The following is a 22,063-nucleotide window of genomic DNA, read 5'->3' as shown; positions in this document are numbered from 1 at the left end:
CTGTCACTTTGCTTTCCAGATCCCAGGTATTCAGAGGGAATATGATAACGGCATTTACACTGGCACCCTTCCATGCACTTCATCTTTATTCTCTTGCATAAGTCATGCTTGCGTAGCATCCTGCCTGATGTTTACCGTATCCACGCTGCTTAGACTAAAGTACAGGGTGTATAAAATGACAGTGTCTTGTACTCAGTCACCTTTTCACGCTCACCCTGCAGCTGTAGCACAGAACAGAACTGCAGCAGAGGCTAGACAACAGCATGCGAGTCGTGTGTGTTTTGCTAGGGGTGGTTGTGGGGGCATGGGCTGTGGTGCTGCCAAAGCTGACGGAGCCACCCTGTGACTCTTTAGAGGCCGAGGCTGCTGCCGCAGTCTTCCAGGATTATATCAATGCTCAGCGCACCAGCGGATTCAAGTACGCCCTGAACCAGATTGATAAGATAAAAATCAAGACTTTGGTGAGTGGGAAAAAGGAAGAATGGAGATAAATAAAAACATTAAGAAAGAAAACAAAAAAAGTTACGTAAATCATACGGTTGTCATCATGTGCGAATGTGGATTGGGTGTCTGGAATTAGTGCAAAATGCGAAATATAAGAGTAATGCACAAATAATATTGATGGTTTCAGCCATTCATCGCCTCACCTGAAAAACGTCTACCTTAAGTTTAAGTTGTTATGAGGCAAATCAAACACACTGTAAGTACTATAAGTTAGGCAGTGCAAACAAGAGCTGGCAGCGAAGCTGCAAAGCCGACACTAAACATACTTTAAAAAAATATCAATAGTTCATATTTTACAGTAATATCAAAGTAATTTCTTTGGAGATTAAACATGCTAATGTTGAGATTACTTTTAATTTAATTTTAGTGAGTTTTAATTCTTCTGAATTATTTTGTGTTTGATATTTTAAATGATTATATTAGCAGTGTATAATTCCAAAGAGTTAACATAGCCTCTCCTATAGGCAGATATGGAGATCTACAAAATGGAACTCGACCTTTTGGAGACCAAGTGCCATGTCCTGGATCCCACACCAGTGGCTGCTTGCCCAGTCAGGACTAAAGCAGAAGTGGTAAGATGAACTTAATAAGAATTCACTAATGCACTTTAGCTATAAAAATATTCACCCCCTACATTTTGTCAGCCAGCCAATATATTTCATTGGCTGGGTCTTTAAAGAAGTGCAGCCAAGTAATTCATAAAACATCATAATTTTTTGGATTCTCAAAATAGCAGTTTTCAGAGGCAATGTCATACATTTATTATTTTTTTTAAATAAAAAAAGTTTCACATGCGCACATGAAAGTTTCATGTGAAAAGGTTTTGCGTGCGCACACAAAACTTTCATGTGCGCACATGAAAGTTTCAGGTGCGCACATGAAACTAAACTTTACATTTTTTTTTGCTCATGTCCCCCCTTAGGGGCTCCGTATGTTTCACATCCCTGCCCTGAGCCAAAGATAATTGCATATTGATAACTTTAGGTGCACTTCAGTGTAGCAAACCTGATTCTTTTTAAAGATGTGGTAGTATTGATGATGGTCATTTTTGAAAGGGTAAGCACACTAAACTAAGTGTCAGTAATTCTTTGCCTGTCGTGTTTTTTAGGCTGTGGATGCTGACTGTGATGTTGCCTTCATCAAATCTGGTGGAGTTTTAAAAGTAACAGCACACAGATGCAAAACAGAACCAGGTACAACTGGAACCTTAAATAGCCTTTTATTTGCCACCTTTCAAAGACAAAGTTCAATATCTAATGTCCCCTCATCTGCTGTTTTCTGCAGAATCAGCGGAGGATATGTGTTTGGGTTGTCCTCAGCTTCTGGCCCTTAATGACACCAATGCTCTTCAAATGGCCACAGTCTCTCTTGCTGCATTTAACAACAGAACAGCAAATGTCTCTATCAGCAAATATGCTGTGTTAGAAGTTGGCCGATTGAGCACTCAGGTAAAAAAAAGAAATAGTAGACTGAAGGTATCTAAAATGTATCCCGACTGCTTCTACAGTGGAATTAGTTACTTAGTAGACTGAAGGTATCTAAAATGTATCCCGACTGCTTCTACTGTGACAGTGGAATTAGTCACTACATCATTTCCATACATCTACAGTAGACTGTTACTGTTTGTGTCTGACATCAACCAGACAACCATTAAACAATATTTGTATGTTTAGGTTATAGCTGGGGGGCCTCACATCTTTGCCGAATATGCCATTGTGGAGACAAACTGCACAACCACAGATGATGACAATTGTGTACCCCTGAATAAAACTGTAGCAGTGAGTATGCAGTGCACAAATGCATAACAAGAACATTTTGCTTGATATACATTTGAAATATTAAATTACATAGATTTGCTCATTATAATATTTTTTCCTGTAGACCTATGGATTCTGCAGAGCTGGAAGTGCCAGTGCAGGTGTGGCAGTTGACTGTCGTATCTTTCCTCCACAGGTAACTCCAACTTTAATTTCTGGCTAATATCACTCGACCGCTAATCATTTCACTTCATACATATTATGCGTTCAATCATTGACTAAAAGGGACACTTTATATGCTCTAAGTGTTCTCAAAGTATTATCAAGTGTTAAAGCGATGGTTCAGAGTAATTTCACCCTAGGGTCCTTTGCACCATGACCCCGAGCCAAACACCCTCCCAGAACCTTTTTTCCCCTTGGTCGAACCCTGGTCGAGTAGGCTGTCAAAAACGAATGACGTTCTGCAGTCGTGATGGAACCAACTTTTATCTCGTAAATTACCCCACTAGTAATGCCCTGAATGGTACAAAACTTCTGCAGTAGTACAACTATGACCTTTAGTCCAATAATGAGGCATTAGAAAGTTCGTACTACTCCTACTATACCGCTGCGTCGACGTTTCTTCTGTGATTTGGGAAAAGCCCGTAAAAGTCATTGCTTTTTGGTATATCCAGTTAATATTTTTTTCAGAAGTATTTACAACTTAGTGTTAACTAATAATTGTTGCAAACTGGACTACGAACAAAATATTAGTGCATTCCTGTATCTACATCCTTATGCATACTTCCTGCCAGGACTTTTACGGGCTTTTCCCAAATCACGGAAGAAACATCGACGCAGCGGGCCCTTACCGCCTGTGGAGAGGGAGTTAAGTCATTTTCCGACGAATGACCGTCGCAGGAAGTTGCGTCATAACAAAGGGACGCCAGACCCTCTTGTAACAGCTACTCGGTGATACTGCAGACTCGTAAAAGTAGTTAGAAAATACTGCAAACGTGTTGATAGCCTATTGTTGAGCCTATTTTTATGCTGTAGCCTAGTGTAAAGCATGTCACACTAGACTAGCCTACAGAAAACTAATTGATGTGATATAATGATAACTTGTATGCCTACAATGGTTTATTAAACATCGTAGTCATTTATTTAGTCAGTCATCATGTTCATGTTAATGAATAGGAAGGACATCTAAACGATACCAACATTTAAATAAACCAACATTTCGCGCAATATCTGCCGTGAGTCCCTATGCGTGAGTCACGAGCTCCTCCCAGCTGACTGGCATCACGTGGACAGTCAGTCGCGATCGATTATTTAATAAATACATGTGAATTACGAATAATAATAAAAAGATTCTACCTAATGTGACTATTTTTTCCATGAACTGTAAAAGAAAACACGTTTTTCCCCACTGTATTCTCCATAAAGAGTAAAGTAAATTATGTACTTATTTCTGGAATTGACGTCACTTCCTGGACTCGTCTGAGGCTGGTCTAATGGGTCATTCGTCTCTATAAGACTTAACTCCTACTGGAGACGCCTGTGACTACGTGCGAGGCTGAAATCAAATTTTGGCCGGAAGTACGTAGGATGGTAACACCAGGCTAGTATAGTAGCAGATAATCAGGCAAGTCTTATTTAAACTAGATGTACCGCATAGCGGTACACAATATGACCGCCGCTCAGTCCTGTCCGTTCCGCGAAAATAAATCACACTTCAATTTGTCTCCATATTTTACTCCATCCCCCACTCTTGAAACTTTTGTGTATGCTTGTTTGGCATGCCTGAGTGTGTGTGTGTGCGGCTGCACAGAAAGTAGCCTACTGGTGCTGAAAAGGTGAAGAATAGCCAAAGAAGATGTAGCATTGTTATAAAACCTTTAAAATATCTAAACAATCACAAGTAGGGCAGTTCATCACAGTTCATCCATTGCAACTGGATTGATGAAAGGTCACTTACACCTGTAGGCTACATTGTATTTGGGAAAAGCAAAAGGTATCAGCATAATGTTATTTATTTATTTATTTATGTATTTATTTACAAAAACATCTCTGTCAGTTCCATGCCGTTTTCAACAGCTATCAAAAACAAAGGTCATTTTTGGATGGATGGATTTTTTTGTGAATGTTTCTTCTTCTACATAACATTTTAGCCATCTTTAGTTCATGTAATACTTTATTGTCAATGCACAAATTAAGTAACAGTAGTCTGAAACGTTATTGTTAATGCACAAATTAAGTAACAGTAGTCTGAAACGTTTTACATCTAGTGGTGCAAATAACTGACATGTCCAAATGGGCCTTGATGAAATGCGTCGCTAGACTGTTCATACACATTTTAACGGGCCAAAGTTGAAGAGCTGTTGTCCGTTATTGTTCGTGCAAATATAGGCTGATTCATGTTCCCTTGCATTGTGTAACTGAGGTCCATGGCTAGTCTGGCTTTCACCAGACCAAGCTCAATCTTTTAAGAAATCAAAAAATAAATAGCGGGCAGATCAGGCTGGGTTCACCAAGCCTAGTCCATAGGCACCCGATATTGTTCACGCTCTGGCTATTCTAAATGCAAAAATGCATCAGGGAGTTATGACAAAACTGTAACTAACAAACTAGATCCTAAAAGAAAGCTGTTAGCTTCCCTAAGCTACAGGTAGGCTTATAAGGTAGGCCTATTTACAACATAAATTGTCAATAGGCTATGATGGCGACACAAATAAAATCTCCTTTCGAAACCAATTGCTTACGCCTTACAGTAGGCTATCAAGCGGACTTAAACTGCCATATCGTGGCGAAAAGTTGTAACAAAATTCACGCAGCTCCATGAGTCAAGGAAAGCGCGAATGAAGTAGCCACTTCTAAATGGGACCCACTACACAGTAGCTTAAGGTGTGTTGCTAAAGCAGCCATAATGAAATGAAGGTGTCATTGTTTGGATACTTCACACACACGTGCTTTTTAATTTCACAGACTACAACTACCAAGCTGGAATCAAAGCACATCGATTCCCCTCTCACACCCTGCACGCACTTAAAACAAAATAAACAGGCGTCTCAGTCTCACGCATGTATAGGCAAAACTGTATCAGACCGGTGTAACGTTGGTAAATCTTCCATTGCACAGAATGATTTTTGTAGCACGTGCAACAAATGACAGTCGAAAGATACAATTACAGTGCTGCTATCAATTTGCTCGGTATAACCGCATTTATATTTTTCTACAAATGCAATCAATCAAATTGGCCTCCATCACTCAACCAACGCTAACGGTAACATTACCTAGGTCCTTATTGATATTATAAGATTAACGTACCTGCAGTAAAAACCAAGCATGTCCGATAAACATCCTCAGATTTATTTCGGCTTCAAGAAGAAATGGGAATTACATTTCATGTGAACATCATCCTATCCTTATTAGATGTTCTCTGCGGTAAACTATAGTCCTTGTAGGAAGCGTCCATTGTTATTCCAACCCACGTTTAACTTCCAACAAAATTACGTCTCACTGAAACGATGCGCCATCTAGTGGACAAACGACTACTTATCGCCAATACTGGAAATGCAGCCATGATGATGATGATGAATATTTATGAGTGGACCCCAGGGACGAAACGAAATGTTTCCGTAAAAGTCTAGTGGGGCTACATACCCACCAAATTTCATGTGCCCCTGTGGTTCGGTGTCCCGGGTATCGTTGACCAAAAATTCAGGAAGTAGATGACGGGGGGGGGGGGGGACGGACTCCTGGTGCACTCACAAACTTTCTAATGCCTCGTTAATTGGACTAAAGGTCATAGTTGTACTACTGCAGAAGTTTCGTACCATTCAGGGCATTATTAGTGGGGTAATTTACGAGATAAAAGTTGGTTCCATCACGACTGCAGAACGTCTTTAGTCTCTGACAGCGCTACTCGACCAGGGTTCAACCAAGGGAAAAGAGGTTCTGGGAGGGTGTTTGGCTCGGGGTCATGGTGCAAAGGACCCTAGGGTGAAATTACTCCGAACCATCGCTTTAAGTCAAACTTCTTTTCAAAACAGAATATTTCAAACATCATTCCATGCATTACCTAATAAACTAAAATTATTGCAGCTTGCGGTGGATCCTAATACAAATGTCACGATGCCAGCCACAAGCAGACCTGTCCCTCCTACAAACAATACCGTTCCTGTTAGTGGCATTATGCCACTACTAATGGCTGATATGATGCTGTCAGCAGAATCAGCAGAATTACTGGAACCTGTAAAGGTGGCATCTATCATCCCCATTGTGAAGAGACAAGCACCTGCAGCTGAAACAGTGGCACCTAGTGGTCAGCCAGTCCCTGTGCCATTTGTTCCCATTTGTCCAGGGAAGAAAAAACACTTCTAAGCAATTGGTCTAGCCCACCCTCAATTTAACTTGACAGGATTAATTCATATACTACTATAAACTAAGAAGTGCTTCAGCTGGATTTCAGCTATGGGCTTGCATTCACTCCTGGTTTAAGATGTATGCGTCGCATCCTCTAGTCTTTCAAATGGTGCATAAGGAAAAAAAGTACTTAGGGCTCTTTGAACTGTATGAACTGATGACTGAATTAAATATTACAACACCCACATCAGGACATCATTGCATTTGATTTGTTTTTTGAAGTCAAATATATTACTCAAATTTCACAGATAAGCTAATTTTCCAGATCAGAAAAGGAAAAATAATGGTTATTGTAAGGAAATACAACTCCCAGAATGCCAAGAAGTATTCACATGAAGCAACATGAAATGATTTGAGGCTTTTATTGATGAGAATAAGGTCTCCATATTCAAATGTAGGCCACAAAGGCCAAATTTCCAGAGTAGAATACTGGCCTAGAAGATAAACACATGCACCATTAACACCTAGTTTATATTAGATGGCAACTGAACATATCAAAATGTGAAACTTACCTTGTGAAATATAAGAAACACCTGGCTTTCAGTAGATCTTCAATATGTATGATGAGGCCTCACCGGTTTCCAGTAATGCTTAAAAGACAGAGGTGATCCATGTGATGCAAAATATTCACCACTCAGACCAGAGCTAGAGCTCTGAGGGGAGGATTTTTTTTTGGAGGGCCCAATATTCTTAGGGTGAACATTTAATATTCCAGGTTTAAAGGTTGATTTTGGGTTCCCATTACCAGCAGTGACCTTCGTAGGAACAGCTTGAGGACCAAGCCCAGAGGGAGCCAAAGGAAGATTCAAAGACAGTGCAGAATGCACTTGGGGGGAATCTGAAGAGACATCAGGGATTTTCAGCTTTTCCTCCTGCATATTTTGTCTTGAGATAGAAGGGTTAAAAAATGGATGTTGGACCCATGGGTGAGGGACAGAATATTTTGTAGGTTCAGGGTTTAGTGGTGTTAATATCAGGTCCTTGTTAAATTGAGAGCTTGGGGCCTCTATATTTAAGACCGGAGAGAGGGACAGGTGGTTGAGAGAAGTTAGAGTTTGAGGGTGTGTATTTGGTTTAGTAGTAGGTGGAGGGTAAGGTCCAAAGTAAGGAACCTGGAACAATGAGTAAGGAGCAGAATGTTTTACAGTGCCTTGAGGTTTAAGGTCTTTAGCTACCTGAACTATATGCAAACCTAGAGTTTTAGCAGAGGAGCTAGATATGCTTTCAGGCCTGTTGGCTGGAATATCATAACCCAAGGTGGAGGTTGATACAGGGTTAGACAAATCATTAGGATATTGCAACCACTGGTAAGGCAGAGGTTCTTCAACCGGTTGATTTCTGTGGAGTTTAGAAGTTGGTAGCTGATGAATCTGATGGGCTTGTGGTGAAATGGGTTTCACAGCTGGATTGAGTTTGGACACGAGCACAGCAGAAGAGAGTTGCTGGATATAGGTAGGCTCCTTGTCACTAGTTGCTGATGCTGGCTGAACCACCTGGTTTTGAGCAGGAGCAAAGTGGTTGTGGTGGTGGAAATGCTGATGGAAGGACAAGGCCAGTGGACAACAGTTGGAATGGGCAAGAGTACAGACAGTGGGACAGTGTGTAGATTGATGAAATAGACGATTAGGAGGTTTCAGCATATTGGCATCAAACAAAGGTGATTGTGGAGAATCTACTACAGTTTTTTGGGCAGTGGTCGAGGAGAGTATCGATGCCGGTTCTGTTGTTTGTAATGTGGGGATTGGTACAAGACTAGGGCTTTGAGGGATCGGCATCTTTGGTTTTGTTGGAGGTGTTACTATGGGATAGATCTGATGCACATGATGAATAGGAACTTCTGTGGGAGGATGTGCAGGCACAGAGGGAGCAAGAGGAGGCTCCACAACAATAACTGGCTGTTTTGGATAAAATGGGCCCAAAGGTGCCTGTGTAGTCTGGGGAACTGGTCTTGGATAATCAGATTCAGGGATTGCAGGAACATGGTCAGGTGGGTAAAATCCAGGTTTGAAAAAATAGAAAGGGAATTGTCCATGTTCAGGGTTTTTATCAGGCATGTTTCTAGGTGGATCCTGAACAGGTGCTGGCTTTGTAGGGTAAACTGGGTCCAGAGGTGCCAGTGAAGGTTGGGGTACTGGTCTTTGTGGAAGTTCTGGTACTTTTGGATTATCAGATTCAGGGATTGCAGGAACATAGTCAGGTGGGTAAAATCCAGGTTTGAAAAAATAGAAAGGGAATTGTCCATGTTCAGGGTTTTTATCAGGCATGCTTCTAGGTGGATCCTGAACAGGTGCTGGCTTTGTAGGGTAAACTGGGTCCAGAGGTGCCAGTGAAGGTTGGGGTACTGGTCTTTGTGGAAGTTCTGGTACTTTTGGATTATCAGATTCAGGGATTGCAGGAACATAGTCAGGTGGGTAAAATCCAGGTTTGAAAAAATAGAAAGGGAATTGTCCGTGTTCAGGGTTTTTATCAGGCATACTTTTAGGTGGATCCTTAACAGGTGCTGGCTTCTTTGGTGCCGGTGTAGATTGGAGAACTGGTCTTTGTGGATGTTGTGGTACTTCTGGAAGCTTCGGTTCAGAAATTGCAGGAACAAGGTCAGGTGGGTAAAATCCAGGTTTGAAAAAATAGAAAGGGAATTTTCCTGCAGACTGCATGTGTTCAGGGTTTTGATCAGGCATGTTTTTGGAAGGATCCTCAACAGGTGTTGGCTTCTCCATGTAAACAGGGCCCAAAGGTGCCCGTGTAGTCTGGGGAACTGGTCTTTCTGGAAGTTGTGGTACTTCTGAAAGCTCAGGCTTTGGGCTTGGAGAGACACAGTCAGGCTTAGGAGCAGGCTGGTAAAATTCAGGTTTGAAAGAATAGAAAGGGAATTGTGCTGGATACTGTACAGGTCCAGGGGTATGAGGGGGAATGCTTTTGGAAGGATTCTCAACAGGTGCTGGTTTCTTAGGGTAAACTGGGTCTGGAGGTGCCGGAATAGGTTGGAGAACTGGTCTTGGTGGAAGTTGTGGTACTTCTGGTACTTGGGATAGATTTAGGGGACCATCTAACGAGGTAGGTGAGCAAGCAGTACTTGAGGATTCAGGACAAGCAGTGGCCATAGCATGCATAGAAGACAGAGATGGACAAGAGATTTTAAAGTCTCCTTTAGCTGCTACCTCAAATGTAAACATACCATCCTGAAAGGAGAATTAGAAATAAATTGCATGAGATAAGATAGCCTTGCATTATGCGAGTCATCAAAATGTAAAGTTAGCTTAACTATACAAAAACTCATAATAGACCTTTAACAAACGCAAACTATCCCTAAAGTATAGCCTACCTGTTCTTCAATACATGGCAAATACGTGACCGATATAATCACTCCATCAGGATGTTCTACGACACTGAAGCCACACTGGGGGGACACCTTCATCAGCGACTCCCATTTTCTGTTGACTACAGAATGAATTACTCACAATATGTTGTTCACCCACAAAGCTAGCACACCAAAGTAGTAAAGTGTGATGTTTGTGATGTGGAGCACACACAAAGGTGGGACAACCCCTTACCCTTCACTTGAACATCTTTAACAGAGGCAGAGGATTCAATTTTTACAGTCATTCCACTGGCATGGCAAGTCACGGAAGGGGGGGTTGGGGCAATGCTTGGGCAGGCCATTCTCACAGGTATGCCATAGATAACCAGAGGTAAGACATAAATGGATTCCTGTACAAGTATTTGAAATTAACATTATGAATACCATCTATACACATTTGCAATGGTAAAATTCACACATTTACCTTTTGAGCTACAAAACAGCCATCGTATGGTGTACTGAAAACCAAATCCCTCCAGCTCCTCCTCATTGTGTAGCCACAGACTGAAGGCATTTCTGATAATGAGAGAGGGTATGCATTCCCTGGGAAGAGGCAGATGACAAATTAACTGACAGACAGGCTATAGACAGGCTACTGAAAAACTAGTGTTGATCCTACCTCTGTCTATATGAAAAGGAACCCCCAAAGGAGCCGCTCCATGAAGTTTGAGTGTCATTGAATCCTCAACGCATTCGACCTTTGGTTTCATTCCCAGTAATCGGTCTACAGCAGGGGTCCTCCTGTTCTGACTGAAAACTCCTTCAGCAACACCTTCTGGTCCCTTAACTGATTTATATGGGAAATTAGCTACAATTAACTTACAGTAGTAATTATGTTACTGATTGAATCATTTCAAAGTAAGTGACTAAGTCTAAACTAAACAAAAACAAAATAAAATATATGCTGTGGTAGGCCAAGAAATCACTTTGCAAATGGCCTCAATTCCTGATGTCAGTCAGTGAAAAGGTTGGTTTAAGGGCTTAGAATGACAGACCATACTCACACACATGGGAATAGGAGTCGGACTGATAATCAGTACTGTCTCCAAAAGATCCACTGAACAACTCGGCATCATTGGCAATGGGGTTCCCCTCAGCAGACAGATTCAATTTCTTAGTTCCCATTGTTAAATGTCCGTAGTATACTACCCGCTTAATAGATGGCTGTGGTGAACTCTTTGCATGAATTGAATAGTCTCGTCTAGTGAATATTTCCTTCTTTGGAGATTTTAAAACGTCATCCTCTTTCAGACCTCCACAACTTGCTATGAGAAGCCAGAACATCCACACCTGTAAGTTTTGCCGACCTACTGACGCCATTCCAAAAATGTTTGCATAGGCCAACACACTAGCCTGTCTGCACCAATTCAGTGTGTAAGTTCCCACGTTGGCGTGTAGCCTAAGTTATAGGCTAACTTATAGATGTGCTAGAGCAAGCCTAAGGTTAATTGGATAATAAACAGGCCTAGGCTTTAGTAGTTTAATTAACGAGTGGTTGATTACGAGAGAATTCTATCACCTGTAGCCTACCTAGACTAACGACCGGTCCCGTTCATTATCTAGATAGATAGATAGATACTTTATTGATCCCCAGGGGAAATTCAAGTTCAAATTCAAGAAATTCAAGTATCTAGACCCATTTGTGTGTGCAGTAGGTAGCCTAGCCAAAATGTTCCTTTTGGCAAGGGTAGATTATATAGGCTATGAGATGCTAGAAAAATAATTAGAAGATGGTATAAAAAGTAGACGATCATAATGAACTTAAACATGGTTACATGGCTAAAACGTGGTGAAAACATTGTAGCTTGATAGGTAGCTGGCAATCCTGGAGCCAGTGTTGTGCCTGAACGCGTTCATTGAACGAAAGTTCATGAACTCGTTCATATTTTGAGCGAACGTGAACTGAACGTAGCCTACATATTACTGCCTGATGAACGTTACTGTGAACTCGTTCATTCTGGTGTCTGTGAACGGCACGCTCTTTCAGTTTAACTTCGTTCAATAGGGTGCCAGATTTCTACAGAGCCTTCCACGCGAAAACCCGGCTAAAACACACGTAAAAATGCCTTAATATGGCAGCATGCAGGTCACCAGTCCATTTCTCAAACTATGGGCCGCGGTCCGCAACGTGGACCGCAACGTGGACAATGCTGGTCTGCAGAGTGAAATTATTCCCGGGGCATCATCTGATAATTTGCTGCGCAATTGATCAAGGAAGTGCGGACAGAAAAATAAAACAAACGTTTCTGCAATTAGTAGGAAATACTTGTTAATTTGGTGTCATCAAACATAGAGGCATAGAATTAACTCGTGGTATGAGCGTTTATTCAATGCATGCGTGTGCACGTTGGTAGCAAAAGCTTCAACATATTGGAAGGCTATTTAATTATGAAACGACATTGAATAGAACGACGTGGATTTATGAAACTTCCATAAAAAACAGAGCACAGACTATATAAAACACTGTCTAGCATTAAGTAATAAAGTCAGCCAAAAGCTATTAATTAGTCTTAGTTAAAGATAGTTAAAGATCTCCAGATCAGTGATTTATGCATGATCTGATCCGCCATTTACCATTCACAAAAGCTGGTATTGTGTTTCCTGAATCCTTACATTCAGGCATTCAAATGAAATGTAATTAAATAGCATATAAATATTCTATCAGTGTATGATGCTTGCATGAGGGAAACATCCCAAAACAACGGCACCCATATAATTGCTGTTGTTTTGAGAAGTATTTCTCATGCAAGCATCATGCAATGCAAAAACAATGAAACTATTGTAGGCCTAATAATAATTACATTTTACATTAGTAAAGCAGTACTCTGATGTGCATGTTTTCACAAACTTTTGTGAACAATCTTAGCACTTTAAACATTGACAGTTTTGAAGTGCATGTATACTGTAGCAATATAGTATAAAAATAATAATAATTGTGATATCATTATGATAATTTGATGGGGGGTGGGAGGAGGGGGTGGGTTCATGTAGGTGGGCCCTATGACCCCAAAGTATGCATTGACTGGGCCTCAGGTTAAAGAAGTTTGAGAAAGGCTGATGTAGACGACAAAGCAGCAAGGAGGCGTCGTATGATCATTTAAACAAGTTTTATGACAAGGTCGGTGAGGATGGGAAAAATCTTACATTTCTGTGTCAGTCACATTCACAGCAAACCTGATACGGCACATTGAACTGAAGCACCTGGCTAGCCTTTCAAGGTATGTGCAAGCCAATAAAAAATCAAAAGACTGACAAGACAGATCCTCAACCCAAATTAACTGCATTCTATATGGGCTGTGGCAATAATTTTGAAAAATAATAGCTCGCAGCAACATATGAAAAAAAAAAAGAACTATGAACTAGTTCATTTTTGGAAAGTGTGAACTTAGTTCAACATTTTTAATTATGAGCTATGAACTGAACTAGTTCATTTAAACATTTGTGAACTGAACTTTGAACTAGTTCACTTAGAAAATGAACTTTCCCAACACTGCCTGGAGCTTCAATGAAATCATACGTTTCCCTATTGGAGAGGCAACAAATGATCATTTAGGTGACTGCAATCAGCATTTAACAGAGGTGTACATTTGGGTTTAATTTATTTTCTTGGTCTGTGCCATTTAAATCAAATCAAGCTTGCTTGCATTTGTTTCCTCGCTCATCCTCAGTCCCTCCTCTGGCAGAGGTCCTTCAAGAGGTAACATTTGAAACAACTTCTGTGGCACAGCTACAGAATGAGGACGACTGAACAATAACTATATGCACAATGACATCTTCAACATGCAATTCCTTTCGTCCCCACACTCCACTATATTGACAGGTTGATTATTGGGGCAGTGAGATATGCCTGCCCAGGCCTACCCACCCGAGTCTCTAGGTCCCCAGGCACATTTACAGCATGCCATAGGTGGCTAAACCTCTGGTGACCTATTTTTTTTATTTTGTATTTTAAGTCATTTCCAATAAAAACTCTAGCAGTTCACTTTTCAGATATAGGCCTAGATATAAGGCACATCCTGACAGGATAGGCCTACACATACCAGCTTACAGTAGGCCTTGTCACGTTACTCAGTGTCCTAAGAAACCTAGGTCACTTAAAGATTTGATTCACATCTACTCAAACATTACAATTACATCTGTTGATCAGTACTTGTAAGCGGTCAATAACATTTGTAAATGTACACAAACTTTTCAATAATTTCCTCGTTTAACTGCTATGTAGACCTAAACCAAGGACTTTACAACAGTTTCCAGCCCAAGACAGGCGACAAGTTTGAAAAGTTAAAGCTATGAAATACAATGAGCAATTGTTTTAAACCACATCTTAGCTGGACATTAATGTTGTATTTTTTATTATTAGAAAAATAAAAGATTCAATCATGACCACACATTGGGTTGGAATACATTTATTTGATCCGTCTGTAAACAAGGTGATTATTTAATCATGGCATTTTCTCCATGAAAACAGAGTAGTATTATCAACTGCTCCACTATATTCAGGTGTATGAAAAAAGGGAACAAAAAACATGAATTGGTGACAACTGACAAGTTTAATTTTAATCTGTACATATTCCACAATCCCTGGAAGAGTGTGAGTTTAACGCCAATATCCCAAAGTAAGTGCCATTGAAGAAGGGACTCCTTGCAAGGCAGCAGTTAAAATCCATCTCACAGTAGCAACAGATCTACATTATGGCACAGGATACAGCTTCTTGTCCTTTGATTTTCCACAAGACTGACTGCAGAGGTCTTATTTCCAACCAACACATCCCAGAAAATTTAGTGTACACAGTTTCAGTTTCATATTTATATTTTTTGTCTTTTTAATGTTTTGTACCGTGCTATGACAGTTCCATACATTGCATTTGATGAAGAGCACAAGGCAATAAATCCAAATGGTTTCCTGCACACCATGAATGAACAGTCAAATGCATTCTTTAAAGTAATTCATGACAAAGTTGAAACTGACTGCCAATCCATCCACTTATGACATTCATGAGTGAAGATCAAGTATTAAAGTGTTATATTCGTTGTAGCACTGATTTGTTTCTAGACATGTCAAGTTTAACCATTTTTAGTCATGTGAACTATTAGAGTTGTAAAGTTTACTGTTACAACATGAGTGATTACGGTTTTTTTTTCCTTTTTTTTTTTTTACATGTTTAGTCAGCAAACAGATGAAGCGAGCAGTCACCCTTCACAACAGTTTAAAGCAATCCTGTTAGTAAACCCCTTGATGCAACAAAAATTGGTCCTATAGAGAAAACTGGACACAAAAACAGTTACACTGGGATGGCAGCACATAGTTAAAAAAAAAAAAAAAAGAGGTGGCAAAATAGATTTAAATGCCTGAGCCATCGTAGCGGTGGAATGTCCTTGTACAGTCCGGGATCCAAGGCTCTTTGGAGGGACATAAACTCCTCTTAAATGCTGATCTGCCATCATACCCAGACACATTCCAACATTATAGCAACTACTTAAAAAGACCACATCCGATCACAACAGCAAAAGTATGTGATGCAAGGCATCACCAATCAAAAAAGCGAGGTTGGGAAGGTCCAGAGGGTCGATGGACTTTAGAAGGCTCCACGCCTGAGGCAGACTATAACTGCAGGGCAAACAAACTGTTCCATGGTACTGTATAATGAAATGGGTCAGATGGAAGAGAAAGACAATGATATTTCACCTAAAGATATGCATGCAGTATACCCTCCCGTGGCATGCTGTACAACAGGAAGACCTTCAGAGCTCAGGAATGGCTCTTAGCATTCGAGAGGCAACATAATCTACACAAAGCTGTGCAGCACCATTACACTAACTAGTTTATTGACCTAAGCTTCACATCAAATTGCTGAATGATGCTGGGTTAAAAGTCCAAATTGGGAGTGTTTCCATCAATATTTTGGGGAAAAAAAGCCTACATAATCGACTCCCCACCTCAACCTGCCCACCCCCGACCCGAAAACCATCGAACATGCTCATTTTTGGTGTGGCACAAAAAAAAAGATGTCAGAATGACGTCTGACATCTCAGGATAAACGGCAACAGACCGGAGCAGGGGAGGGACAGAGATTGACAACAAAAAAAAGTAAAAAAGAAAAGGGGGGGGGGTGACAAAACAGACAATGATGCATCTGCTAATCAAGCCTGGTAGTGCTGTCAACATGTTGGGGATAAAGGTGTGCTTAAAGAGTGCGCTGCTGTGTGGATGGGGGGGGGGGGGGGGGGCACTTTAGTATCCAGATATCCTCAGGTGGTCAGCCATGGTAAAGGCTTTCTTGTTGAGCTGCCCTCCGTGGACACCTTCCTTTCCCATGACTAAAACCAATGCTAGAGTACACAAGGAAACAAAAAGACAAATGAACAAAACCTGAAAAAAAGTCTTCCCCCCCAAGCTGACAAAGAGGGACACAAAAAAGACCTTACCACTATCTCTCCCCATATGCTATTTTTTTTACCCCCCAAAGACATTAACTGTTTGCAGGGAGAAACCTTAACAGCAAAGCTTTTTTCCTTTTTCTGTCCCTCAATTAAAACTACACAAGATTTATTTAATTAAAACCCTGAATCCCTCAAGTATTTCGCCATTGAGTATGCCTTCTTATTCAATCCGCCTCCATGGACCCCTTCTTTGCCCATAACAAGAACCAAGACTGGAAGAGAAAGAGATAGAGAAAAGGGAAAGTTGAGAAATGCAGAGGTTAAGGGAGGAATCAAATAGGACAGCAGGAATTACAAGGGTTAAAGAGACAGATCTTTAAACACATGCGGTTTGTGTGCAAAGCATGCAAATTCAGAAAAATATTTTTTCATTCAAAGAAAAAGGCACAGGTCAAGTGGTGTAGTTGATATAGTGAGTTAAGAGGGAGAAAGTGGCAAGGGGAATATCCAGGCAAGGAATTCAGACTGGCTGCTTCCCAAGACATATACCTAAACCTACTCTATTCTTCCCTTAAATGCATGAAAAAACAAAGATGGTGCATGAATGTCTTAGAGTAGATACACTTTAGTACTCAGTATGTGATGCATCTCATTCTGAAGTGCCTAATCATTTCACTTCATCTCCAGAATCACAGTCAATTAGCCAAAACAGACTGACTACTCAAATTTTGAAGATTTGTTTGTGGTGTGATTTTATCTTGAACACTAAAAAACTAACAGTTAAATATGATCAACTCCAATGGAGGTTATTTCAGAGGACTATTAATGTTTGGTATACATGTTGAACTAACAGGCAGGCTATACACCACACACGTAACTGAAGCTTTCCGTTCAGAGCATCTGCTGCAACAATTAGCTTCCACTATAATCTATAGAACTGGCTACACCAGATGAGACAGCAGCATACATTAGACCATTCTTCTAAAAATATTTTACGCTCAGTGAACAAACGCTTCAGTTACTTGCTTTGTGTAGCCTGCCTATAAGACTTGAGCACTTTATGCCACACATTTGGTTACATGAAAGGAGAATAACGAATAAGTCAAATAACTTCTCTATTTATATGCATCTTACATTATATACTGGAGTAGCTTTCTAGCCATGATATTTCTAACATCAAACTTACTCAACTGAGATAACTACCTTAACAACAATAGTCTGGATAATTGTAGCATGGGATTTAGCATGCACCCAAGTAAAGTGTTCCTTAATGAGTCAGAGCTGAGAGAATATAGAAAGATTGGAGGCAATGGAGGTAATTTCTTTCATAAGCCTTCGCAAATGTCTTGAATGAGGCCCATAAAGACAGACTGTGCAATACAAGACAACCCCTAGAATGTGTAGTGTGCTACAATAATTCTTTCTTTGAGCTAAGTCTACAAACTAACAAACCATTTATTTATTAATACCAGGCATTATAACACATTGCATACCCAGATCAATACGTTAAAAAAGGTCAAACATGGCTGAGAAGTCTGTGAAGAGTACCTCAATTCAAAACAACACATTTAGCATTATGGTACTTCCTGGAGGTCTATGAAAAGGTCACATGAGCAAATCACATTATACTGTATGCATCACTAGAGGTGTAACGGTACACGTATTCGTACCGAACCGTTTAGGTACAGGAAGTTAGGTTCAATACAGATGTGTACCGAATGTACCAAATGCAGTGTTTAACAGTAAACAACAGTAGGTTTTTTTTGCTAGTGGACCATTTTTCAAATTCCGAGTTCCCACACAAACAAAGTTGCAGACCATGTCCATATGTAATATCAAAAACATTTGACACCTTTTCAAAATACTATTCCCATTGCGCATCAGCAATATTGTCTGTAAAATTTAGGTTAGCAGTACCTACAGGCTTACTTTACCAAAAATTAACCAAACCGTGACTTCAAAACCAATGCTCACACTGGTTTTTATAGTGTTTTATAATTAATCCTTATTGCTTAAATACTGAGATCTCACCTCTGCCAGCTTTGCCTACAGTGATGTTGTATGTTGGCTCGCCACCTTGGCTCTTTGTCCTGATGTCCATTGTCCAGTCCCCATCTACTTGAAGGCTATCTCTGATAACCGAGCACTTTTTTTTACCCAAGGTCAGGCCACAGGTGAAGAATCCCTCTCTGTCTTTTCCAACAATGACATCTATTTCTTCTGGCTAAACAGAAAAAAAAATGTGCAAGAGGTTAAAAAAAAGAAACAAATATGTGTACTGAAACAGGGGGTGGCATAATTTTAATTCCAAGTCAAGCTCATTAGTCGCTTTGAATGCACTACTACTACAAGAGAACCTTTCTCCAGGGTCCGTGGTCCCATTAATAAAGGGTCCTGGCTGATTTGACAAAGAACCTTGAATACTTCCCTTATAGTTGCATCAAGGCAAGTATTAATTACTCAGACACAGCAGACTCACTAAGGTTAAGTGAAAGGACAGCATAGCTTTGATTAAGCTTCCACAGGCAACTGATTAAAATGAAAGATAACGTAAGCAAACACGCCGCCACAGTAGTTACTCTTTAATGTTATTACATATTTCATTGACTCAAATGCTACAACTTCAATAAACGCAACATAAACTTGTGCAATAGTTCATGCAAAACTGCAAGAAAGAAAATATAAAATTAGCAATTATGCTAACCAGCTACAACAAAATGGAGGAACCGATTCATTTATTTTGGCTGGCAAATATCCCATAAATTCGTTAACCAACTGAAACAAACTGCCATTATTCGACTTCAAGACATTACTCATAAGCCCTACTCGATGGTTGACATTTTTTGGGTAGCCACAACAACAGATAGGTCTAATAAAGATAAAGTTAATATTAAAAGATGATGAGCTGACTAGCAACGATGTGACGCCATCTTTGAAAACTAGGTAGCAGCTAAGCTACATTAGTACATAACGCACTTTGTCGCAAAGACACAGTCCATTTGACTGAGATCATACAATATCAGAGCCTGCCAATTCTTCAAGTTAACTTAGCTTCCTATTCTAAAAATGAATGGATTTTAAGGCTCTACTAAGCCGCCAGTCGTCATCATCATAGCTAGCAAGTATTAGCAAACTGACAGCTACTCACGTCAACATACACGTAAACTTGAAGGGATACATTCGATATCGTTTGGTCTATGAAGCTCACGGGTATACTTGACGTTATATTTTTCATGTTGGCAAGCAACGCCAGGCATTAGCTGAATGCTATGGAGTTCAATGTGCAAGTCGACAGGGGAAACTACGGAAACTACAGGGAAGATGTGTCAGCCATCCATCGTAGCTAGCTGCCCAGGTCTACGCTAGCCAGCCTCTAAAGTAGCCAAAGCTAACTATCATTTTCACTAAGCAAGTCAGAAGACACTTCGATTGGCAATTGTTGATGTCAAAAAATATTTTTCGAAGGTCTGATCGCAGAAATGGTGTCACATTTTGAATTATGTACCATTCAGCTCATCAACAATAATTCATACAAGCTATCCTATGTGTCTCACAGTTAAGCGGGCCCATCATCAGACATGCACATATCACTGTCTGGCTAGGGCAGAGCGGCCTGAATGGGCTAAACGCGGAATTGTTTTAATTAGCGGTTAGTCAACACGAAGACTCACTGTGCCATTATGCCGATGAGGAATATCAACAATATTAACCAGTTCATAAAACAATAACGTTAGAGTTGACTGGACAACATCTTAACAATTAATTCAAGGAGGGAGTTTGATAAACAGCTAGCTGCCGGTTAGCTTTGAAAGCTAAGCTGCCGGCTGAAAACCGGCGCGGGCCAGACTCCTCTTGCACGCGAGCTGGATGTAATGTTAACGTTAAGTTAGCAATCGTATTAGCGATACCAGGTAGCGTGGATGATTGGTGAATAACTGTATTTAGTGTGCATGCCCACATACTCCATTTCCAGCTCACCGTTATGTTAGTAAATGTACCACCGGCGCTAGCTCCCCAAACGTATTTTGCGTCCGTGTATCCAACAATGGCGGAATCCTGGCAGCTGCCATCAGCCATCAGGTTGTCCACGTAGCTTTGCCAAGACATAATAACGACTTTTACGAGGCTAGATAACTGTTTACAGATGCCAAAATTAAAGATTGAAATATTTAACTTGAAATGCTCGTGCAGTGGTCCAACAATAATCTAAACGTTTCCTATTCTTTCTCGGATCCTGTGTGGTCACGTCCTGCCTTGGGCTATGAAGAAAGCCGATGTAATCAGACAGCGCCAAGCGAGGGTGTAGCCCTACTAAGATCACTCCGCCTGGCAGTTATGCGGTCAACTTCCGCTTTGTGACAATTTGCAGTTGCGGCGAATGCACTGAAGAAAATGTAACATTTCAAACTCTCAACATTATTAGACAGTAAATAACTTTTAAGACCATGGTTAATTAGGTACACATATGGCCACACCAGGTTTATTGATACATTGACCCCCCCCCCCTACATACACAGCACATTGTCTTCAGGATCTTCTCCAACACACATCCTCTACTTACAGCACACTGCCCCCACCTACCCACACACACATACACAGTCACTGCTCCACTCCCCTCCCGCCCACACACACATCTTCACTGTCATCACTCACATACATCATACATACAGTACTCTGCTTGCAATAGTAGCCCTTTATGCAAAAGTCCCTTTATACTTGCAGTACACTGCCCCCCCCTCTCCCCCTACACACACAGCACATTATTTCATCAGGAAGCTTCTCCAACACACATCCACAACATACTTACAGCACACTGCCCCCCCCCCAATACACAGCACATTGTCTCATGAGGAAGCTTCTCCAACACATATATTGCACACTGCCCTCTCCCCACATACACAGCACACTATCCCATCTCCCCTGTCATCCCCCCAACACACACACCAAGACCCCTGGCAGTTGGGTTAGCTTCTTGAGCCGTGGATCTGCCCAAGGTTTCTTCCTTGGTAAGGGAGTTTTTCCTTGCCCCTGTTGCTCTTGGGTGCTCCTTGTTGGTGCCCCCCCCCCAATCCCAATCCTCCCCCACCTTTCTTATGCAGCCCTTGCCACTTAATCTACTAAACCCCTCTTCTACTGCACTTTTTACCCCCCCCCCCCCATAAATGCACAAATAGGCTGACACCAGACATAATTTCACTGCATTTCTTACTTGCAGTAACTATATGCATGTGACAATAAACTTCCTTGTATCCTTGTATCATGATACAATAACTGTAACTTTAGAGAATGGACATGCTACTATGTATAGCCTGGTTTTTTTTTTTACTGACTGAATTAAAGCTGTTTTTTTGGAAATAAAATGTAGCCGAATTTTTAGAGATACCTAGGGGATGCCTGCATATTTCTCTATAATCTGTCCCCCTACATTTCAGGCCGTTATCAAACAATGTCATAAAACTGCTACAAAAATGTTAAACAAACTACATGAAAGCAAGCTTTTAACAGCTTTTCCAACTATTACAGTATTTTGGTGTAGGCCTAATGCAATAATAACAGATGACAACAGGCCTAAAAGGGACGCTTCAAGTCTAACAGAAAAAAAATATTCGTTCTTCGAATACACATACAACATACACAAATGCTATCATAGAAAGATCAT

The 22,063-nt window shown here is 40.7% G+C and overlaps 2 protein-coding genes across 3 annotated transcripts; one reads left to right on the top strand and one right to left on the bottom strand.

Annotated features, from left to right (window-relative positions):
• The first annotated feature begins 240 nt into the window (after positions 1-240).
• ahsg2 (alpha-2-HS-glycoprotein 2) lies at positions 241-6,752 on the top strand. Its single transcript, XM_076295934.1, has 7 exons — positions 241-461; positions 969-1,076; positions 1,613-1,697; positions 1,789-1,952; positions 2,178-2,282; positions 2,386-2,457; positions 6,345-6,752. Exons 1-7 carry the CDS (start codon positions 264-266, stop codon positions 6,621-6,623), a joined length of 1,011 nt encoding a protein of 336 aa, XP_076152049.1. The 5' UTR covers positions 241-263; the 3' UTR covers positions 6,624-6,752.
• A 7,661-nt stretch (positions 6,753-14,413) lies between these two features.
• LOC143134304 (profilin-2-like) lies at positions 14,414-20,681 on the bottom strand. Of its 2 annotated transcripts, none has more exons than XM_076294570.1 (3): positions 20,383-20,681; positions 18,436-18,628; positions 14,414-16,353 (listed from the first exon to the last, which is right to left on the bottom strand). In XM_076294570.1, exons 1-3 carry the CDS (start codon positions 20,509-20,511, stop codon positions 16,256-16,258), a joined length of 420 nt encoding a protein of 139 aa, XP_076150685.1. In that variant the 5' UTR covers positions 20,512-20,681; the 3' UTR covers positions 14,414-16,255. The 2 variants fall into 2 exon arrangements, with proteins under 2 accessions (XP_076150685.1, XP_076150686.1); XM_076294571.1 differs by lacking the exon at positions 14,414-16,353 and adding an exon at positions 16,375-16,676.
• Between the last annotated feature and the right edge of the window lie 1,382 nt (positions 20,682-22,063).

This window comes from Alosa pseudoharengus, unplaced genomic scaffold, assembly GCF_046254945.1.
Source record: "Alosa pseudoharengus isolate Yale_2024_CS ecotype anadromous, Long Island Sound unplaced genomic scaffold, YU_APseudo_1.1 YU_APseudo_1.1_scf_2, whole genome shotgun sequence".
NCBI lineage: Eukaryota > Metazoa > Chordata > Actinopteri > Clupeiformes > Clupeidae > Alosa > Alosa pseudoharengus.
The sequence above is the reverse complement of the archived record's forward strand: the minus strand, read 5'-3'. Positions and strand labels throughout refer to the sequence as shown.